Source organism: Gadus morhua, chromosome 22 (assembly GCF_902167405.1).
Source record: "Gadus morhua chromosome 22, gadMor3.0, whole genome shotgun sequence".
Lineage (NCBI taxonomy): Eukaryota > Metazoa > Chordata > Actinopteri > Gadiformes > Gadidae > Gadus > Gadus morhua.
The window spans coordinates 9,663,696-9,686,195 of record NC_044069.1 but is presented as its reverse complement, the minus strand read 5'-3'; the positions used below and the strand labels follow the sequence as shown (position 1 = coordinate 9,686,195).

The 22,500-nt window shown below is 46.5% G+C and overlaps 3 protein-coding genes across 3 annotated transcripts; all 3 read right to left on the bottom strand.

Moving 5' to 3' along the window:
- Nucleotides 1-4,080: 4,080 nt before the first annotated feature.
- On the bottom strand, nt 4,081-9,829 carry nudc (nudC nuclear distribution protein). Its single transcript, XM_030348150.1, has 9 exons — nt 9,538-9,829; nt 9,081-9,158; nt 8,744-8,968; nt 8,202-8,297; nt 7,596-7,709; nt 6,891-7,085; nt 5,652-5,735; nt 5,393-5,511; nt 4,081-4,386 (listed from the first exon to the last, which is right to left on the bottom strand). Exons 1-9 carry the CDS (start codon nt 9,610-9,612, stop codon nt 4,335-4,337), a joined length of 1,038 nt encoding a protein of 345 aa, XP_030204010.1. The 5' UTR covers nt 9,613-9,829; the 3' UTR covers nt 4,081-4,334.
- Nucleotides 9,830-11,970: 2,141 nt separating this feature from the next.
- kdf1b (keratinocyte differentiation factor 1b) lies at nt 11,971-17,755 on the bottom strand. The gene is made up of 4 exons (XM_030348148.1): nt 17,586-17,755; nt 16,143-17,113; nt 15,351-15,440; nt 11,971-14,159 (listed from the first exon to the last, which is right to left on the bottom strand). The coding sequence occupies exons 2-4, from the start codon at nt 17,086-17,088 to the stop codon at nt 14,086-14,088; spliced, it is 1,110 nt and encodes a 369-aa protein (XP_030204008.1). The 5' UTR covers nt 17,089-17,113; nt 17,586-17,755; the 3' UTR covers nt 11,971-14,085.
- A 315-nt stretch (nt 17,756-18,070) lies between these two features.
- On the bottom strand, nt 18,071-19,563 carry LOC115536322 (uncharacterized). Its single transcript, XM_030348144.1, has 3 exons — nt 19,465-19,563; nt 19,313-19,371; nt 18,071-19,234 (listed from the first exon to the last, which is right to left on the bottom strand). Exons 1-3 carry the CDS (start codon nt 19,485-19,487, stop codon nt 18,180-18,182), a joined length of 1,137 nt encoding a protein of 378 aa, XP_030204004.1. The 5' UTR covers nt 19,488-19,563; the 3' UTR covers nt 18,071-18,179.
- Between the last annotated feature and the right edge of the window lie 2,937 nt (nt 19,564-22,500).

Genomic DNA, 22,500 nt, shown 5'->3' with positions numbered 1-22,500 from the left:
TGCTGCATTACTGGCTTCCCGTCCCTGAGTGGTGGTTGTGGGGGAGTCAACGCCTCGGGGAAAGCCGGCAGCGACTGGCTTCTACTGGACTGCCAGTAGCCGAGGCCAATCGGTGCCAATGTCCCCTGGGGCCTTTTGGTCCATAAGGTCACTTGATCTACTAGTGTGCATTCGCTGCCTGTCTGACATCACGATCACAAAGAAACACATTGGGCTGAGGCTAGAACGCTCAAGCACTGTCCCTGTTGTGTTGAAGAGTGGTGTCTGTGTGGGGTCCCTTCCTGTGTCTATGTGTGTGTGTGTGTGTGTGTGTGTGTGTGTGTGTGTCTTTGTGTGTTTGTGCGTGCACATGTGCACATCCAAGCAGCAGGGTGTGGATGAGGGCGGGGATTGTGCCTGTAGGTTTACAGGCACAGTTTAGACATGGTGGTGGTGGTGGTGGTGGTGGAGGATGTTTGCTCATACTTTACTCAGTCTAGTGCGGTAAACAGATCCCTCTCTTCCTCTCTTGTTATTTTATTGGAGGCCAGTGGACACAGTGTGTGTGTGTGTGTGTGTGTGTGTGTATGTGTGTGTGTGTGTGTGTGTGTGTGTGTGTGTGTGTGTGTGTGTGTGTGTGTGTGTGTGTGTGTGTGTGTGTGCGTGTGTGTGTGGGTGTGTGTGTGTCTTTGTCTCCCCAGGGGACCTGAGCCCCTCTGTACGCCTGGACCTGCAGCCACTGTTGATCTTCATTAATTGACAGCTGGAAATTGGTTTAGTGCACCGCCCCCCCCCTTCCACACACACACACACACACACATGCACACGCACACGCACAGACGCACACACACACATTCGCACACAGTATCTCCTCCTCTAGAAGTGTGTGAGTGTGTGTGTGCGCATGTGTTTATGTGTGTGCATCAAATACGCTTTAAAGAGTGTGTGCATCACCAAGGTGTGGAGGGTGGGCTCCTCAAGGGGAGAGGTGGGGGGGGGGTTTGCAGATGTTGAAGTGCCTGACTATAGGGGGGACACCTGCTGCAGCAGAAGACCCTCTGAGCTCTGCTGGTCATGGTGCTTTGTTGTAGTGGTGCTGTCCTTAACACACATCAGTGTTGTTCTGTGGCTGTACGCAGATCAGAATGGGAGATAGTGGAAGAATAATAATCATAATCTAATCGTAGGTATTCCCCGTGTTTACTCATGACAAGGTGGATGGGTGGAAAATGATGAACATCCATTCAAAAGGAATAAATAATAAGGGTATACGCGTATTTACAAGAGTCAAAGACAAAGAAGATAAGAGATGGTAATTACCAGTTCTAGGTGACGCTATTTACACTGGGAGTGTAAGCAGTGCACACAAGGTTTATCTGATGATAAATGTAATAGATCAATGATTGTTTTGTGTATCATGATGTTTAAGTAGTATGGTAACCAACTTAGTCATATAGAAATCCTTCATACTTGATGACAAACAATGAGTAACCGTGTCCCCTCTATGCTGCTATTACCGGGAAATTGTCTAAAAGATTTACGTCCAAGAAGCCAATGATATGAGCTCTTTATCCATGGTATATTTTATTGGGTGAAGTCCAAATTGGCCGAATGGTTGAGGATACATATATGAGGTTACACAACAGTAAGACAAAGGTGGCCATTTGCACCATGGATCCATATTCCCTCACTGGAAAACAACATTTTATGTTTTATAGAAACGGCCTCTCGGAACACCAGAGTTATGACGATGACTCACAGTGCACGGCATCGTGGTTGATTTATGGCATGTACGCAGGGCGGCCGAAAAACAGAAAAACAAAACCCAGGTTGCCAGGCTCGGAATGGCGAGTCAGCTCACTGGAGTAGGAGGAGGAGGTGGTGGTGGTGGTGGAGGAGGGGGAGGTGGTGGTGGAGGAGGGGGAGGTGGTGGTGGTGGTGGTGGTGGAGGAGGGGGAGGTGGTGGTGGAGGAGGAGGGGGAGGAGGGGGGGGAGGGGAAGGGGGGCAGAGGAGTGTATGTTTGCCCCCCCCCCCCCCCCCACCCCTGCTCCCCATCCCATCCCATTTCACCCCGCCCCAACTTAGCACACCACCCCCGCCCCCCCCCCACCCACCCCTCGGCCCTCTGATGTCTTGTGTGCCTTCGTTAATGAAGAAATTCTGGTACCTGGGTGAGACATTGCTCTCAGCTGAGCAGACTCTGCCGTCGGCCTCCCTCGCCCCTCGTCCCTCGTCCACATCTGCGCTGCGGTCCGCAGTGCCCTCCCTCAAACTCACCCCACCGTCCCCGCTGACTGGGGCCTATGGGAGGATATAGCCTCATGGTCATGGAGCAACGATGAACCTGGCCCTGCTTAGCTAATCTATTATTACCAACGCATTCCCTTCTGGATCACTGTGGGACCTCGGAAACATGGGACGGTTTGCCCTCATACAGAACCATTACAACGTCTCACAATTACCCTTTCAGCCAGCGAATCGAGATCTTATGAGAAGTGCTAAAGCCTTGCATGGTTTACAATTTGTTTTTAGAGGGACAGCAATGTGACCGTTTTGGACTTTTCAACTGTCCTATAATAAATAAAGTGACATAATGCATGCGAAAACTAATTATGGTGAATAACTATAAATCAACCAGCCATTGACCAATTCAAGCTTCCTGAGCCTCTAAACCAGAACTTGGTTAATGAACTAAATGGAATAATTAAACAAGCAATCGTCCCAGGGGAAGACAGAGCGTTTTGCTACAAATGAGCAATGTCACACATAAGGGGGACTTGCTAGCTTGCATCAGCTAATCTGTCGACCAAAGTCGCCACCACGATGGCGACACACTCTCACCATCCTGACAGACCGCTCAAAGTTAGCTGTGGACGGTCGGACACAAGTACATCAGACTTGTCAACAAAGTGCTCCTCACTCGAGTAACATTTAGCAGAGATGCATGATATCCACAGCAGTGGTGCAGCGCTATGAGAAACACTGTCTTTCACCCTGTGGTAATAACACACTGATAACCCCCCCACCCCCCCACACACACACACACACACACACACACACACACCACAATGGTCATAATGACCTGGGAATTTGTCAACCAATCCAATTTTAAATAAATGTGTTATCACATTAGCAGAGGAAAGATTTATAGGATAGTATTAGTTATGAGCTGAATATATCAATAACTGTGACTTAAATGTGGTCTATAGCATAGGCCTATTTGCAGTGGCCAGGCAGTTTACCAGAGGATGATGAACAATTCAATTACTTTATAGGATACGGAAGATTTAATTCAACTCTGTTGAATAGAATAGTACATTTCATGTACTGGAAACATTTCATGAAACTCTAAACATTTAGGCAAACACCGAGGGCCACCAATAAAATGAAAATAATCATTTGTATTGGAAGAATATATAAATTCTTCATGCGATGAATTTTATGGATATAACATAATTCTCATGAGTGGCTAGGAAAGAGTTAGATTAGGCCAAATTAGGCTGGTAATTGTTATAACCTGGTCAATAACGCCATTAAACGGCAGCAGTCTAAAGTTAACACTGCCACCTTGTGGCAGGAGTGTACACTAGTCTTAATTTGAGTTCCTTCATTAAAGCAAAACAAATGTAATCAAATGCTATCCACAATATATTTTCTCCACAAAGAGCCAGTTGTGTTATGTAAGCCTACATTCATTTACAAGGTAAATGTATCAACAAAGATTGGTGCACTATATCACTGAATATACAGGAGTTGGTCAATGATTATACAGTACACTTCGGAAACTGCCAACCCGTTATGGATCAAACAAGCTATGAAGACCTGGATGTGTTTGAGGTGCATTGTCTTGACGATGAACTTGGATGACACCCAACTCCTCAGGTAGGCCCTTGTGAAAGGCTTGTCCATAGACACTAATACATATAATATATCAGACTCTTTGCTCTAGTTAAGAGCCATGCCATTCAAGTATTTACAAGTGAAATTCAGCCCGTACATTAATGTTGTAAATGAATCCTGTGAAGACATCGATTACCTTCACAATAAAAAAATGAATCAGATTACACCTCCATGTTGCTTTCTCCAATAAATGCATCATATTGGCTTTGGTATATTTTATTTATTTTTTGAAAAAGAAAGTCCAAACATAACATTAAATATTCAGAGTAAACGTATTGGGGCGTTACAGTCGTCAAGCTGGGGGTCATGGCTTGGGGTTACATTGAGAACATTGAGAACACGGTGACCATGGTGAAGACACAAAGGAACAGATGGAGGGGACGGCCTGTAGCCGCTCCTGCTCTGGGGTCACACACATCTCAGGCATGGTGGACGTTGTGGGGACACACTGGACTCAACTGAACTTGGCCTTGGAGAAGTCCATCTCTGGGTGCTGGGACATGAACCTGCAGAGACAACCACGAGCCCAGCGTGAGTAGGGCGACAGATGGAGATCAATACATTTGGCGGTTCTTGTTGTACTTGATATCATTTTCTGTACTTGAGTAATCTGGAAAAACCTTTGGCAAGCACGGTGGGTAAAATGAGTTGGGTATATTGATAAAAAGGACGATGTACACAGTTTGGATGCAGTATACACCTTATCTATCCAAAAGACATAAGTAGGGTAAACAGAATAAAAATCAACTAAGTAGTATAATCATTTCATGTTTGTTTTTGTTAATTTCATACACAAGCCATGAACCGAATCGTCATTTCCAAGTATTACTGGCGTTGTTAAGCATTGCTAAGAATTTAGAAATTTCAAACTGCATACAAAAGGCATTTTTCTTGTGCAAAGTACAGCACAAATCATCCTACATTCTTGACAACAACAAAAGGGCTGTTCTAGTTTGCATATAAACAGGTACCGCTCTGGAAGAAGAGGATGCAACAACTGGCCTGACATCATGGAGCCACAAGCTGAAGAGGAAGGACAGGTCCACTTTACAGGAAGAGCGAGTGGGCTTATGTAACGCAACTCTCTGCAATATGCTGAATACGTCAAGCTCTTGGAAACCAAGAGGAACAGATAGGCTGCATTTGATTTAAACGTTTGGGGTGGGAAATGGCGCTTCGTAAAAAGCTTTTATTTGATATATAGCGTGGAATTAAGAAGGGTAGCGTGACCTTGAATAATAAAACATGAAACACGGCATGGTAAGCGAGAGAATGCACTTTTTCTGTCATGACATTTTTAACTAAACGCTTTTAGGAAATCATATAGCGCTGGGGTTAAGCCAAGTCATATATACATAATGGGGCGCCTAATAAAAAGACCGTTGACAGTTGGCTGTAATAAAATACACCACCGACTGTCCAATAAAGAGCAGCGCCTTCCCAGCCGACAGCCCGTCAACATCAAGGGCGCCAAGCGGTCGTCCGTTACCCGGTTCGGTCCGAAACACGTACTTTTTGAGGATGTCCTGCTTCTTCTGCTCCTCAGAGGTGGGAAGCCCCATGGACTTCTGCCGCTGGTCGTACATCATCTTCTCCACCATGCCGCGCGTCTCTCCGTCCAGGTCTGACAGCTGCACGGCGGGCAACGCACACCACGCAGATACCATCAATAAAGGGCACAGGATGGATCGTGTGGAGGGAGGGTACAGGATATGTTCAGGGGTCACGGATTAATATTCACGCCTCCGTATTGAGAGGTGGAAGCACTGACCTTTGAGTTCTCTGGGGAGACTTTCTTGGTGTTGATTTCGGGATCTGTGGTGACTATTTTGTTCCACCACTCCATTTTATTGATCTGGAAGAGGAGGGAGCAGGATTAGGCAGGATGAAGGTATATAGATACCCTGTGCTCACTCCAACAGGTTGAGAGCCAGACCTGGTGGACCCTTGTAATTGCCAACAAACATGAGCATCATTAACCCGTTTAATTACTAAAGGTTGATGATTTTTGTCCCTTGGTGAAAATAGTGTACGCTAATTAATGGTACCATCCTACAGGGGGCGCTATCAGCGTTTCCAATACATAGACCAATGTGTGGCACAGCGGCACAAATTGATTTCGCTTCTTTTTTTTTTGCGATTTTAAAATGTAAATATCGTTCCGATCATTCATCTCCTCATAGCACTCTCTCCCTGACGTTCTCATACCCACGCACATGCATGCCAGTGGTGCGCGGGTACACTCATAAACAGCTGATTTGCCCGCTCCTCTCAACCCGCCTATCAAAGGAAACCCAAAACAGCGGGATATATGGCACAAAGAAGACGGTCGGTGACCATCTTACCAAAGTTTAGCATGATATACTGTGCTCAAAAACACCTGCCAAAAATTATCAACTCAGAAACGATAATGTTTGCGCTTATGAACTCAACGTTATTGATATTGAACATCCCGCATCCCTAAGCCGGCATAGATAACGTTGGTAACGCAGCAAACGATGCGATTAATATGAAATAAGGTTATAGTTGAGATAGGCTACGGTATTAGACTGGGTACCCCAAGCCTCTGCCGGCAGGGGCTGGAGCAGAGGCTGGAGCATGGAGCCATTAAAGAAGGGCTTGAGAGCAATACATTTCTTTCTGTTTCCGATCCGCTTTTACTGGAGCCAATCACCAAGCTGGCTTTTCCCCCTGGCGCGATATTGGCTGGTTTAACACAATGACGACAGGGAAGCGACTGTTGCGATCGCTGGTCTGATGAGTTGAGGGACTACTATTATTTTTATTTTGTTACATTATACTATTGATTTTGAAAAAAGTGAACTATAAGAACCCCCCCCCCCTGTCTGGGCTCCCCCCCAGTCTCTTCCCCCCCCCCCCCCCCCCCCCCCCCCCCCCCCCCGCGAGGACTCCTTGTCGTCGTGCCCCCCCCAGAGTAAATGGGAAAGGGGCATCAACCACATCCTTGTACGACTACAGGGTCTCCCCGGGGAAAAGTCATTTTGCGTACCTTCTCCAGGTGGATGGTGACCACCTTGCCGTCCTCTATGAGCCAGGAGCTCTCCTCCACCTTGACCTCGTGGCACAGCTCTCCCTCCAGGACGGGCGGCTGGCCCTTCAGCCCCACCTTGATGCTGCGCCGCTGGATGTCCACCACCACGTCCTTGCCCTTCATGCGGAACTTGACGTCAAACGGCACCAGCAGCTGTGGAGGGCGGAGCACCGCTTTGAGGTTCAGACACGGTCCACTTCTGATTCAGTTACATTTATCTTTAATAAGGGTGAATACAATTAAATCATTGATAAATTAGTGAATGGATACCATTGCCAGCTATCGAAGCACTGCTGTGTATAATGTACCATAAGGGCATTATTATACATTATAATATGCAGCATTGTAATTATATCAATAAATCGTTGCAGTGATAAAGTTTTGATTGGTATACATATCATCCTGACAAATTAAAAATCGGTATAAACATCGAGTGACTTAAAAAGATATATATATTTTTTTTTGATAGGCAAGCTGCAGAATCATTATCTTCCACTGGGCGGCACTGGTGCTACACTGGTGTGCGTTCCCGTCCTCTCCTTCAACAAAATGTTTCATAACTGATGTCACCAGAGATAGGGCCTGTGCAGTGGTGGTGGTCTGCTAGTGCAGCATCTCCATCTCGAGCCCATTCCCTATCCTGCCTCGCGGAGCTGAACTCACGTCCACCTCCGACAGGCTCTGGGTCCACTTGTAGTTGGGCATGTCGGCTCCGTTCCCCGCGTTGGGCTTCAGCTTGTCCTTATCCTTTTCGTCATCCTCGGCATCTGAGTCCGCCTTGAGGGGAAGAGGGCGATGGTTATCAACCAGCCACAAACTCCCCAGTTGTAAATCTGGGGTCGAGTCTGTTCATACCTAGCTTTTAGATCAGGACTCTTGCAATCTCCGGTCCAGAAGTCAGACACACAGTCGTACACAACATTCATAATGGCGATCAATCATTCATAATCGTGTCTTGACACTCCGGGACATACCAAAAATACCTACTAGCAATGAACAATAAATCCCCAACACAGAATCTCAGTACATCCTGCATTATCTGGCAGGTTTGCAGGATCGACGTTGCCAACAAAATGAATGGCTACTCCTGAAGAGCAGGAGCTGTCTTTAGTACACTTAATTACATGTCGGGCCGGGCCAGTGAAATCTGATCCTAGATTTTGGCACAGGAGGTGCATATTGGGACCGCTTGTTGATGCCAGGTGGGGCTCCTGCTGTTCCTATCAAGTTACGGGAGCACTGGGGTGGCTGGGTCTTCAACACACTCACCCCCTTCTCCTTCTCCTCCTCCTGCTTCTCCTCTTTGTCTGACGGGCGGTCTGCGGCCACCGCCGGAGTCTCCTTCTTCTCGTCTCCCTGCTTTTTCTGCAATGCACCGTAGACACTCGCATGAATTAAACTGAACAGAAATGATATCGCCGTCATTCAGAAAGGTATGGTGGATACAATCAAAGTCTCCGTCTCCAAAGTACTGTTGTTTATATACGTGTAGTATGAGTCTAATCAACGCCCTGAACTTATATAAAAATATAAAGTCCATCAATGGTGCTTATTTATACTTTTATACTTGTTGTTAACTCTAATTCTATATGTAACCTGGCGTTTGCTGAGGCTGGAAGGTCAATTTCCTGAGGGAACCTCCCCGAGGGATTAATAAAGTTCCTATATATCCATCCATCTATACGTAATGATGGTGCCGCTGATGATGTGCACAGCTGTGGGGTGGTTTCGCTGATTGAAACACGCCCTGAGGGCAGGAAAGAGTCCCCCTAACGACTGTGGTGAAGCACACTGAGGGAAGGACCGTTCACCTGGTCGATCTCCGACTGCAGCTTCGCCGCCTCCTCCTCTGTCAGCTCCCTGATCTGGGGGCCGGCCTTGTTATCGTCGTCCTTCTTCTTCTTGCTGTTGGCCTCCTCGGCCAGCTTGGCGGCCCGGTCTGCCTTATCCTTCTTCTCCTTCTCCTGCCTGCTCTTGCGGTCTCTGTGGACCCTCAGCGCAAGCTGGCTGTGGCGGGCGACAGTCTCCTTTACGAGCTAGAAAGGGAAATAAACATCAAGGTGACTGTTGGGGAAGAGAGAGTGGATAGGCGATAGGTAGCTAGGATGTAAGTTCACCGGATATTTGCACCTTACAAATACCACTGACCTTTTCTGGGGCACCTGCTTCCCCACCGGTGAAGAAATCCGTTTTCCGTCGCAGGAAGCTGAAGAATGTGTTGACTAACTGTTGATGGAGCACAGTAAATCAGAGTTAATCTTTAGCATCCACCAAGGGACTACAGCCGGATGTCGTAAGATGAAATGACTAGCGGGCCGGGGCATGGCTCTGGGAGCCGAGCAGGTCCGAGATGCAGACACATGCCGGTGCCCTCATTCAGTTTTACCACATACTTCGGGAATATATAGAATTGTCACTCAATAAAATGTGTTTAATATACTTAGTGACAGTCCCCAACGACCCCACCAGTATATCAAGAGCATTATATACATATGAAATCAGCACGATGACGTCGAACATTGAATGAGCGGTCCAAAGAAAAGCTAATGGTTAGCTCTCTTGCTAGCTCTCTCGATGCTATGTGTTCAGAACAACACACTTTTACCTCTTGAACCCCTCCTTCATGCTGCTGCGCCATGGCGAGTAGCATCCCGTCGAACCTCTCGTCCTCATCGTTCATAGTGAAAAAGAAGGTAACGTTGTAATAACACGGGAATTATTGAAATGTCGACCTAAATGTTGGTTGGCAACAACGTGAAGGGTCGCACACACTACACTCACTTCCTGGAAACGAGAAACGCCTTCATTTTTTTGACCAATTGTTGTTCTTCATTCTGACAGACAACTAAATGAACGAATACAATGCATGTAAAAGGAACCATAAGGCAAGGCGGGACGCGGTGCAAAAACTACCAGAATCTTCTCCAGTTATAATACTTTCATATTAACAGGATCATTAGGAGACTACTAAATGTCTTAAGTTTCTCAATAATATATTAATGCTGATAATAATACTATTAATATATTGTCAAATTTATTAATAAAAAAAGCAATTTGAAATGTTCTATTACAAAAATCGTATTGTTAAATAGTTAAATGGTAAATTAAATGGTAGATAAAAAAAATCATATGTATACATATATATAGAGACAAAGTGTATAATCTGCAATTTGTGTGATTGATTGTCCTTTATATATTGATTGCATTGATTGTCCTTTATATAATAAACATTTGAAATAGGTCAAAATTAGCACACAAATACATGAATCATGGTTAATCATGATTATCAATAATTATGCTAGGATTGAAATGGGACTGGAAAAAAAGCGAGAAACATAGATGTTTCGTAATCCATGGAGAGGGAGCCTTAACGGTATATAAAAGACATGTCAGTCCCCATGTGCTGACATCCTGTCCTACCTCGGTACAGTCTCATGCATGTGTAAACACGGGAAGTGTCATTCACCCCACCCCCTGCGGTAATCTTTCCCCTGTGATACCCCTTGTGTCGAAATGTATTTATGTTCTGGATCAGCTTCACATGACCAAGCGAAACCGCCCGCCCGGTTCATCGTCTCCCCGTCTGTCTGTCTGATGCCCAGTTGGATCGCCTTAAACCCATTTCACTTCAGTCCGTTGCTCTCTCTCTCTGTCTGTCTGTGTGTCGGTCACTCTGTCTGTCCGTCTTCTCTGGTGGATTAGTGGTCACACAGGTAACACCCCCTACCCTAAATCAGTATGAGCTTCTGTGGGTCACACACACACACACGTCACTGCCAGGCGAGGAGATAAGAGAGGAGAGACGATGGGGAGGAGGAAGAGAAGGAGGAGAGCGACAGACTGCCTGAGGGTCACCCACCGGTTGGGGTCCGGGGCGGCGGTCCAAACCCTCGTCTTCCTCAGAGCCGGCCGGCGGTGCCTGGACCAGCTGGCCACCGCCGGCCCCCTGGGGCTTGTGGCACGGGTGGCCTTCGAAGTGACGGAGCAGGAGGAGGAGGTGGAAGAGGAGGAGGAGCTCCAGCAGGCGTACAGAGCATTGCCCTCGGAGAGGGGGGCTGGAGGGGAGGAGTGGTTCTGAGGGCAGAGGGTCGATGCCCACCCTGGCCCTCGTCTGTGAGCAAGAGTCGTGCACATGACTTCTGTGAAGTCTCCACCTCAAGGCAGGTGGAGTACGGCTACCTCAGGGGCACAGCGCCATTTAACTCAGGTGAAGTTATTGATACCAAACAGGCTGTTTGGTATCAATAAACCACAATCCACAACGTAAAGTGTTCCGAGTTTTTAATAGGTTTATTATGAGTACGTCTTCTTCAAATATTCACACAAAATGCGTACTTTCCCAATGTACGGTTGGGATTTGATTTGGGTATTCGTTGGTGGTTCAAGACCTTGAACCGGCAGCCCAGAAGGCTCTCTGCAGGCGGTGGTGGGACTCCTGACCCTGCAAGATGCCGCCCGTTTGGACAGAGTCCTTCTAGCAGCCGTTGCCCTCCGAACCGTGAGCCAGGACTTAGTTACAGCACTGTTTGTCAAGCTCATTATCAGCAAAGCGGAGCTATCAGTGTTTTGAGGCGAGATGCCGTTTGTTCGAGACCAACATCCAAAGATAAACCCCAACCCTCTCTTAAGAAAAGACTTGCAGTATGTTTGAGTGTTTTGTATGTTGTTTGGACTTTTCTACTTACTATGTTTATTATGTGATGGTCGTTTCCATCTCTGTACACATCAACATGAGGCCAGTGTGGCTAGGTATGCCGGACGTTTTTGAAGGATTATAATCGTTATGGCAGTCTCTCTGGGAATATACCTTCCCCTGATCTGTCGCCCTCATGTGGTAGCATGATGAACAGAATCATTTTAAGTCATCATATAAACATACATTTTTACCGGAGAAAGATCAAAGCTTTACTTAATAGGATTTTTTCTGCGCTTTTGTTACCACTTAAATTAACCTGATTAAAAGAAATGAAAGGGCATGTAAAAGCGAAATACTTTAAGTCAAAAACATTAGGTCGAAACATATTGAAAAAAACACAAATGGAGTATCAAGCAATTTAATAAGCTCAAATCACATAGTTTGTTGAAATTGTAAAATATAGACAGCATTTACATTTGCATTTTTTTTGACACACCGGCAAACATCTACAAACCACAAACAACCAGACTTCTGTGACTCTTTGGTTTCAACCTGAATAACCGGTTTCACGGACCTGCTAAATAATTCAGTGGTTTCCTGGAAAGCAAACTGGCATATCACATAATAGACCGTTATTATATACATATCCTCTTCTAATATCTGAACACAAATAAATAGCTCAACATTCCCACTATTGATTTTGCTTATCAAATTCCTTAACGACAAAACATAGGAAGAGACATTTACATGAGCCGAAGGAGCATTCCAGTATATAGCAATAACTGCAAAAAACATCAACAGGGTCATCAGACATTGGCCTTTCCACTGCAAGGTATTTAAGCTAAACTACGCCACAGTCCATGTTCACTACAACCACACAAAATGCTGATAAGCAAGGGCGAATTCCAGCAATGTCAGCTGGCAAAATTCCCACTGGAACTTGAACGGGCTTGGACGTCGCCTCGCAATACAAACTTTGTGCAAAACATAAAGATGTGGACTAACTAACTGTGTCACTTAGATAGGTTAACCAAAGAGCATGTGTTGACATACGATGTACGAAGGTGTTCACTCTAATAACGGATGAGGATTCAATTTCAAAGATTGCATCTTTCCTTTAAAGAGAAGCACAAATTGTACTCCATGTAATGGAACCAATGGTTATATGTTTGACTTTTCTTTTGTATCAAAAATACATTTCCTAGTGGTGTTATGTTACAAAATTACGCACTCGCACTCGGATATCATTCTTCAATTGATGTAGCAATCGGGAAAATCTGCATTGATTCTCTTTAAATAAATGTCAATGAAGTCAGTCTCCATTGCCCAGCGAGGCAGCACAAGTGTGATTGAGCCAATGGCCAACTGAAGAAAGCCCTTGCATTTGCAGTAATAGTGCATTGCCCATTCACAACGTGCCTGTTTGGAATAGACCACTGCCTGGCCTCAAGCATTGCCGCTTGCAGCTTTTTCCCAGAACTGCTCATCCAAACAACCTCATGCTGGACACTGCCCCTCCTTGGGACCTGATACACCCGCCAAGTGCGAAGTCGTTTGATGAATGGTTGTTAAGTAAATCGAAGGAGAGACAAACAAAGTATCCTTCCATTAAAGCTAGACTAGAGGATGTTATCAACTGGGTGTCAGTGGCGGCGTACTGGCTAGCATTCAAATCAAGCGCTTTACATCCCCCAGAAGAGGTTGTTCCGCAATAGAGGGTAGGTGAAGCTATCGCAGCAGACTCGCTCTTCAGCTGACTTGTGTGGGTAGCAGGTGTGCGGTTTGCTCCTAACTAAAAGGAGAGCTTCGGAGATTACACTTCAAAGTCCGGAAGAAATTCTATCAATTATACACATTCTTCAGGTATCACTGCTGTAAATAGGACCATGAGCACATTGTGAACCATTCTCAGAGCGTCACAGAGCTTCACGTAAAAACCATGACCTTAGATAAGTTATTCCTGCTACCGGTCCATTCCAAAAGACCACCAAGGGTTCAAAGGGACTCAAATGTCTTTGGTTGGCCCGGCTCATTAAATACAACCTCAGCAACCAACCAAAGTCATGTTCTAATGAAAGCTAAAGTACATTTTCCCTCTCAAACAGACCATGGGGACGGTTACATTTTTTGGAATACACGAGGAGGGTCACCGAGTGCTGGGTCACCAAGATTGGAGGGGAAACCACAGTGGTCTTTCCGCCGTCTTGGCAAGCCAGCTACCAACGGACCTCCATTAAGAGGCCAGCTCTCGTGTAGGGGCGTTCATGGGGACGGTGAATGAATTCTTCCCACTGACCAACCGCTAGCCCAGAGTACCCGGACCTCCTTCAACACCCGAGGTTCCACACAACTGACACACATACAAACAAAGCGTACGAAAACAGTCAGTACTTCCAGAGGCGAGCTTGCCTGGGATGGAAGGGGAGGGGGGGGTGGGGTGCTACTACTGTGCCATGGATGCCCCTGGGGGATCCTGCGCTGCGGGCATCTTCCTGTCTCGTCCCTGGAGGCTCAGGATCACGTCCTCACGGAGGTGCGAGCGACTGAGACACCCGATGATAACATGGTGTCTGAGTATGGAACAGAGCGACCTGTGGTGGGGAAGAGGGAGAAGGAAGAGTCAATGACCAACAGTGAAACCTATCCGTGTATCCATGAGGTGTGTCTCTATTAGGCAGAAAGACGATTGAGCTCAGTGGCCCTATAAGGCTTGTACATCAGAATGCATCACAAAACGTGCTTTGAAAAACGCTGTGTCACTTGAAACACAACAATGTCTCCCTCGTAATGAAAAATAAATACACAATGAATGACCAAACAATGAATTGCTACAAAGATAAATAAAAGTCAATAAATAAACACAGAAACATAAACAGCCTGTTGAGATTATTGAATGACATAGACCAACTGTGACTCCTTAGATAATTAGGGGAAATGTTTACATTTCAAGTACAATTAAATAGCACACTGATTTGTTTTTACATTTCAAATCACTCGACAAACAAAGGAAACAAGTACAACACATTTCCCGACCATCTTACGTTTTATTGACAGGCTTTGCAAAAGCTAAACACAATCCAAACATGAATTCCAAGGGTTTTATGATTTAATATCCCAAAAGATAGAAAGGGGAATAAAGCGGTATAAAAAGTCAATAGAGTGTTCCGGATGTTAGCTGAGTGACTGACAGATGGTAAGCCTCCACTGCCGGGAATACGGAAGAGGGTGTGAGCCAAGAGAAGGACAGTAGCAGTCTCAAAAACACAATCCTCACATTACACATGCAGCCTTTGTGTCCTTTCTACAGAAAGCCCAGTCATGCACATGCAGGCGGTTACAGGAAAATAGACACAATGTCACTACACATCAGCTACAAGGTAAATACTTCCTCATCCATGAAGGAAAGTGATTTCCAAAAGGGCACCCATAATGCATTGCTGCTCTAGCAGCCTTGTGCAAGTCTGTTGCGTCTGCTGCATTTGAGCGCCGCTATATTAAATGATACACCTTAGTTCAACTTGTTGAAAAATACTTGTACCTGTGGTGGATTTTGTAGCTGTTTGATTTACCGCATCCTCCAGTTACTATTAACCAATCCTAGGCTTGGGCGGTATCTAAGTTCTCAGACAATCATACCTTGATGACATTTCTACAGGGTATATGGTATATGACGGAATTTGTGTAACAATATTAATAACTTGTGTATGTTTGTGTACGTGTGAGCATTTGTGTAAGTACGTATATGCATGTTGTGTACGTGTGAATGTGCAAAAAAAACCTACCATCGCTGTTGTTCCTCCTCATATTCCTGGCATACATGTCAGAATGTGTGACATCTGATATCTGGAAGTTAGGACTTGATTTGTAGTCATCTTGTAGGGATCACAAAAGAAAACAGAAAGGTTCAGTTTTGTGTTACAGCAGATTTTTGCTAATGATATTATTCACAATAAAAGCAACTTAATATTCATTTGTTAATTTGCAGCAAAGTGTAATATAAAACTTACACCAGACCATATCTTTGGGTTCTCACAACTTTGTCGGTCATAAAAAGGGAAAATGGTTTAACTATGGGCGACCCCGTGCTGTTGGCATCTCCATGTCTCGGGCCCGGATGCCCAGAATATCGTTGTCACAGAGGTGCGAGCTACTCTATCGACCAACCATGAGATATTAAGTGGCCCCCTACCATCATAATAAGGCCTAAAACACGCCCATGCTTAGCAGGAAAATGTATCGTATACCATAAGGGAGCTGCACTCCTAAACCCGCTTCACAACATTTGGTTGAGGCCGTAGAGACATATTATCGAAGACTGAAAGACAGAGACTTGCTTGGTCATTTTGTCAAAAACAAAACCTCCCTTTTAAGCTTGCCTTTCCATTTGTGCTGATGCATGACTTTAGAACCAACGATTAATTTGAGTCACCCCTATATGGTCGGTCTGGATCCCAGTGGCACAGAACAGCTGCTGCCGGGCGGACCTCCATCCGAAAAAGAGACGACCATCCCTGATCCCCCACGTCCTGTCACAGCATAAACAACCACCACACAAAAACACGCCGAAAACGTACTGTTGTTGCTGCAAGAGTCGCTGTTCCGCATGGTCTCGTTGCCGCTGTCCGACAGCGTCCTCTCGCTCACCGCGTCGTGCGGCCGCCCGCCCTTCTTGCTGCGGCGCGTGCTGATGCGGATGATTCCCCTCACCAGCCGGCCCTCCGCCTCCTGCTCGTCCATCTCGTGCTCCACCGCCAGGGAGTTGATGAGCTGGTGGATCTCCGTCGACTTGCGCAGGAACAGCGAGTCGGTGGTGCAGCGGGCCAGCTCCTCGATCTGGTACTCCGTGTAGAGCGCCAGCAGCTTCTTGGTGATGAGGGCGTCCACGCCCTCGCCGCTGTACGGCACCTCCTCCTCCTCCTCCTCCCTGTCGATGGAGTCGTACGACCGGCGGCTGGTCTTGTCCGGCGGCTGGGGCGGCTTGTGGCTGGCCGGGCGGACGTTGGAGGAAGAGGGCGCCTCCCGTTCAATGTCAGGAGCGCTTGGCTTAAAGTCCACTTTGACCCCGTCGAGGTGGACGTCTTCCAGCCAGGCCGGCTCATCGCGGTCCTCCTCCTCCTCCTCCTCTTCCTTAGTGCGCTCCTTGTTCTCGGGTTGGGTGGGAGGGGCGGTCAAGCAAGGCGCACAGAGGGTGCGCTGGCAGACCCTGTACAGGCCGCAGGTCAGGACCCTGCACACCAGGCTCCGGCAGCGCCCGCAGGAGCAAGCCCCGCCCCCGGGCTCGTTGGCGACGGTGATGAAGCCGACCGTCTCGTCCGCTTGCCCGTCGGAGTACTTCAGGTGGGCTCTATGGGGAAGGGTGGAGTCCTTTCTCCGGTTGTCCTTAGGGAGGTTTTCTGGCGGGTCAACGCTGCGCTCCTGGTAGTTATTGTTCTGGTTGCTCAGCAACGAAGGGTCGCGATCCTCTATGGAGCAGCGGGGCTCTGATAAGTGCCTCCCGCTGCCATTGTCGCTGGTGGGCATGGTGTAGGTCTAGTCCACACAAGGTCTGGCCAAGGAAGGGATTCATTGTTACACACCAGCAAGACAAATATAGCTGCCCTTGTTTTGTTATATCATAACTCTTTACCGTGTAGGTTCAGAAATGAAACCAAGGCTGATTGATCAGACTGGTTCTCTCCGAGATATAGTCAGGAGAGTTAGTCCAGTAGTTTATTAAGAAATTATGCGATGTTTGAGGTGTACACAACCTCCTCCCACGACTTAAATACACAATGGAAAATGCTAAATCTGCCTGTTTTATAAGGACATTGAAGAAGCATTTAGCAAGCGAGGTCCTTTGTTTACCGACACACGGAACAGAAGGACGAATAAACACGGGAATATTTTGTAAACCGTACGGGATTTAAGGTTTGATATATACAGACTTAAAAATATTGACGCCAATCATTAACACAAAACGTCAACGAATGCAAATGTATGGTTCGCCTCCATTTCAGAGAAGGCCACTCGTTACTCACGTAATATGTTCGTGGAAGGGCCAACAGTTTGGCTTAGTGATCCAATGCACTGTCCTCGAGAAGGTGCCAATATATTGGATACATTAACGCTGAAGTTACGTCACGTATTTTAAAACTTCCCCTAAATCTACCTGATCGTCAAGGTGGACTGAAGCTCCGCCCACTGACGTCACTCCTAGTTCCGTGGTGCGAGGGGGTGGGGAGTGGGTTGAGATTCGTTGACCCATTGCACTCAACGAGAACATTTGCAAACTTGACAGCAAGTTTTAAGTAGACCGACACTGCATTAAGCTGGTGGAATTCCCGATGAAAGTAGACAAAGCCAAGTAGGCCGAACATAAGTTATAAAATGCACAAATCCAGTCGACATTCCCAGTATCCTTCAACCAAGTCAAACCAGCACTGTTCTTGGCATTGAAACTTAGGTGTACCACAACCATTTGAACAGTAGATGTCACCAAATCTGCAGTAAACATGCCACGAAGTCAATATAAAAATAATTTATTAGCACAGAATAGCAAGATAACATTTTCTAAAGTTTCAATTAGGCCTACTTATAAGTGGGACAAAGTCATTTATTCCTCCTAGGTGAAGTCATCTTTGGTTGTGTAAGTAGTTTGCCCTTTGAGAATAAAAGACAGTCTTCTGCAGCGGGGCCGAGTAGGTCGCCTGTGGCCGAGACACGACGCCGGTGCCGCCATTTTTAAGTGGGTCTCTCAACCGCTGAATAGGGATGCCGCCAAAGCGTATCGGGATCGTCTGGACCTTGGTTGGCGCAAATACGTTAGCCGTCCTCTTCCCACCAGTCAGGAAGCTTCGAGGGGGTGCGTTTCTGTCCGGGCCAGCCCTTTGATACACCGACAGCTCCGTGTTTGACGACTCGGTTCCCGGTGCAGACTTGCCGTAGGCCTTTACCAATTCTGGAAGGTGATAGTTCTTGGAAGACCGAAACGAGGGACGCCGTCTGACCATGTGGCCGGCGACCTTGGCACCCGCCCGTCTGGGCTTTTCGGGGCCGGCGCTCGCGGCGGCGGCGGCAGACAGCTGAGGCGACACGTTGACACCGGTCCTTATGGGAGCCACCGCACGAGGACCAGAGTTGGAGGATGAAAGTGTGGTGGGAGTCACTGCAGTGGCAAAGCGATCCTTAGGACTCAGAAGCAGCTCTCCAGTACGTGGTGTATCCATCAACCGCTTGGTAACAGCGGGTGCTTTTCTATCAATAGAGTCACGCACGGAGCCAGCAGACGAGCGCTTACCATTGCGGATAGCAGACCCGCTAGCGATGGCGTCAGAGAGTACGAAATCTCCCCCCCGCTTGTCTTGACGGCTCCTGTGATGAGCGCTCGGTGGGTTTGACCTCGGTGGGTTTGATCTCGGTGTCGGGAAAGCTGACAGCTGTAGTGTTCTGGGCCTTAGAACGACGGAGTTATGCTTGGACTCGGCGGACCTGGGGGTTACGGCTACTGGGTAATTGCGTCTCCGTGAGAGTTCCTGTCGCAAGGCACTGTTCACTCCCGCCTGGCTGCGGATGGACGGACTCCAGGGAGGGCTCGGAGCTATGGCGTCTTGTCTGAATTGATTCTGGGGGTAGCCGCCAAGCCTCGTTTCATCACGTCCCCACGGAGAAGGGCCAACATTTGGGGGGACTAAAAAAGGCAAATGGAAAATTTAAACAAATAATACTGGGGAAATCTCTTAATGTCAAGTTACTGTTTAAAACTTACCATGAGGGACCCATAAACTGTTGACATGCTCCGCTTGTAGGAGGAAAACCAGAAGGGACCTAAAATATATTGGAAATAAAAGCACCCAAGGTCAAACGAACTGAAACAAGGTGCACATGTAGTCATGGTTCAGACTACCTTCAGACACTTACCCCAAATTAATTCCAAAAGACATTGCTGCTGGCCAATTAATCTACAGAGCAAACAGCGCAGTACTTGTCAGCACCCCAACCAAAGAAAATACTCATAACAATATTGCTGAACATGCCCCACATGGTTGGAGATATTTATTGCCAGAAAGGCTAACTCCTCAGCCAATCACAGGTAATTAGCTGATTGCAAACAGCTGCCCGTCATTGGGATGTCAGGGTGACTTTGCTACCAATGTCTGCCTGTGGGTCTTATCACTGCAGGCTGCTTACAATCTTTTTGGAAGAATGATCTTATCTTTAAAAAATACACATGAGGAATCTGGAATCCAATGTAAAGGATTTTTGAATACAGACATTTAATTTGTATAATGTCATTTAAAGAAAGATTTATGTGCACATCACAGATCTTGTGTTTTTATTTTTTTTTGTAACTCTTTATGTATAGTTTTTTGACATGTTTACACTGAATAAAAACAACACAAAGAACATAGTGTGGGGCACTACAGTCAAGCTTATATGATTCCACATAACCACGTCAAATTACCTTTAATTGGCCACAGACTTTCACAGTGAAGGGGCGTCCAATTCTTCTGATATAAAGCCAGTCCATTTCTCAGATTTTCTGGGGAAGATTTCTCCTTTAGGTCATAGAGAAAAAGTCGTCCTCTCCATTGTAAAAATCTCCTTGATTATATCCCTCCACTGTTGAAGGCTCAGGTTTGTACCAATTTCTTGCTATCGCTTTTTTGCAGGCAATAAACAGATCTTATTTCCATTTTTATACTTTATTTGACTTTCCCAGGAGGGGATTACGTAGGGACTCCTTGGTGGATACAAGTAGTATTTAAATAGCTCCTGGCAGCATGTACGTCACTAGGACTTTGAATCTCTGCATCAAGCCTGACCTTGAGCTTCATCGGCCTTCAGAACGGACGCCCTTGGTAAAATTATTAATGGTCTTTCCTGTGAAACCCCCCTGCAGCTGCTCCAGCCCTGATGGGTTAGAAGGGGCTTTCAACTGGTCACCAGCGGTAAACAAATCATAGTAAACACACAAAACAGCTCCTGGGTATGGCAGGTCTGTGGCAGTCGGACCTGTCCAGCAACACAAACCATGTCATGTCACACTAAACACACAACCTTCCGTACACATGCATACAAACATACATACTGTCTATGCATACTTTCGGACATACATACATGCAAATATACATACATGCCTGCCTACAGACCGACAGACAGACAGACAGACAGACAGACAGACAGACAGACAGAAAGACAGGTCGTGCCAACAGGCAGTGAGTAATGTCTGTCACAGACATCATTGTGTGTATTTGATCGATCCCATCAAATAAACACAGTTTTGTTCTGTTTCTTTTTATTTTAAATTGGAGGGAGGTGACCTGTGCCATTTGGTGAGCATATGACTATAGCGGCTTTGATCCAATACACAATTTCCTGTCAGAGGAAATGGTTTGGAAGGAATGTTTTCTTTGCTTTTGAAATAACCGTTTCCTTCTCGCTAAATGAATAATATATCAAGCCTATCAAAACAAAGAATGCGCCCGTGTGACAATCCTCCACTGGCATCAGCAAAAGCAATCTTTATGACACACACAACACAAAAGTCATGCATGTGTATGGATCACTGTGTGTGTGTGTGTGTGTGTGTGTGTGTGTGTGTGTGTGTGTGTGTTTGTGTTATTGCGTGTGTGTGGATGTGTGTTGCTCCTGCTTGTGTACACGCATGTATGTGTGTGGGTCTGATTGTTTGTGTGTGTCTGCATGTGCAGGTGCTCGCATGCATGTGGGTGTGTGAATGCGTGTGTGCGTGTGCATATATGTGTGTATACCATAGTGTGTGTACGCATGGGTGTGTGTGGATACATGCACATGTGTGTGTGTGTGTGTGTGTGTGCGTCTGTGAGTGTGCGTTCATGTGGGTGTGTGTGTGTGTGTGTCTGTGAGTGTGTGCGTTAATGTGGGTGTGTGTGTGTACGTGTGTGCGTGTGTGTGAGGGAGTGAGAAAGGTAGAGATAGCGCACGTAGCGGAGGTTGGGCGTGCTGGAGCTGAAAAAGAGCTTAAGGGTGTCATCAATCAAACTAGGAATGAGATCTATTCATCAAAGCAAGTGACTCCTTTCTCCTCGTGGATACTCTCTCCTCCACTGTCCTCCTCCATTGTCTAACGAGTATACGCTACTGGCTGTCCACACCGCCTTTGGCCTGCTCCCGACAAAAAGGAAGCTTTCTGATCTCCCCTGACCTAAGGAGACCGGGGACAAGTCACAGAGTATACAGAACGAGATACAGAGGGAGCCAGAGGCATCCTTCACGGCTCTAGGTGCCTGCATCTGGATGTGGGACCCGATGTAACACAAGTCGTGTACGCTTTTGCCCTGAGGATTGTGTTCGTAAGCACATCCGCGCCAGCTGAAGGGATTTGGGCGAATTGCCTTATAATGCCTATTGTCCGACGTTGAACAAATGATAAGTCGCAGTTTTAACAAAAACACTCCCTTTCCTTCATTTATGACTTGATGGAAAACATGCTCATCTGGTGTGCGGCTGTCCCGCTCTTTATAAAACCCGACCTAGCAGTCACACAGCAGTATAATGCGAGATAGGCTTCTGCTTACACAGTAACACGAGGAGTTTTCTTTGTATGAAACGCACAAACAACTATGCCCTATTTCCACTGGGAGCTCCATAGAAAACCTTGCACGATCGCAGAGTAAAGCAAAACAAACAGAAAAACACACACACATACAGGTACACACACACACACACATACACACACATGTACACACACAAACACACACACGCAAGGCTTTGTCATCTCATTATTTGCAGAGCTATGCAGGACATTGCTGACATTTGCCGGAGTAGTCAGTGCTTCTGGAAAGGTGGGTCATTCTTCCACAGGCTCCCACTGAGCATGCATCATATCATTTAGGCTGGAAGCTGCTCAAGATGTTAAAAATTGCAAACAAACTGCTGCACACTGTCTAAAGTGCAATAATACATTTATGTTTG

What these genes read in the sequence shown, in the direction of transcription:
- nudc (XM_030348150.1), bottom strand. Translation starts at nt 9,612, where the DNA reads ATGAACGATGAGGACGAGAGGTTCGACGGGATGCTACTCGCCATGGCG. An exon ending in TCTCCCCAGAGAACTCAAAG is followed by an intron (nt 5,512 to 5,651) that starts GTCAGTGCTTCC and finishes CCCGCCGTGCAG; the next exon opens with CTGTCAGACCTGGACGGAGA. An exon ending in AAGCAGGACATCCTCAAAAA is followed by an intron (nt 4,387 to 5,392) that starts GTACGTGTTTCG and finishes TTGTCTCTGCAG; the next exon opens with GTTCATGTCCCAGCACCCAG.
- kdf1b (XM_030348148.1), bottom strand. Translation starts at nt 17,088, where the DNA reads ATGCCCACCAGCGACAATGGCAGCGGGAGGCACTTATCAGAGCCCCGC. An exon ending in CGACTCTTGCAGCAACAACA is followed by an intron (nt 15,441 to 16,142) that starts GTACGTTTTCGG and finishes GATCCCTACAAG; the next exon opens with ATGACTACAAATCAAGTCCT. An exon ending in GAGGAGGAACAACAGCGATG is followed by an intron (nt 14,160 to 15,350) that starts GTAGGTTTTTTT and finishes TCCCCACCACAG; the next exon opens with GTCGCTCTGTTCCATACTCA.
- LOC115536322 (XM_030348144.1), bottom strand. Translation starts at nt 19,487, where the DNA reads ATGTCTTTTGGAATTAATTTGGG. An exon ending in TCTTTTGGAATTAATTTGGG is followed by an intron (nt 19,372 to 19,464) that starts GTAAGTGTCTGA and finishes AATATATTTTAG; the next exon opens with GTCCCTTCTGGTTTTCCTCC. An exon ending in CAGTTTATGGGTCCCTCATG is followed by an intron (nt 19,235 to 19,312) that starts GTAAGTTTTAAA and finishes TGCCTTTTTTAG; the next exon opens with TCCCCCCAAATGTTGGCCCT.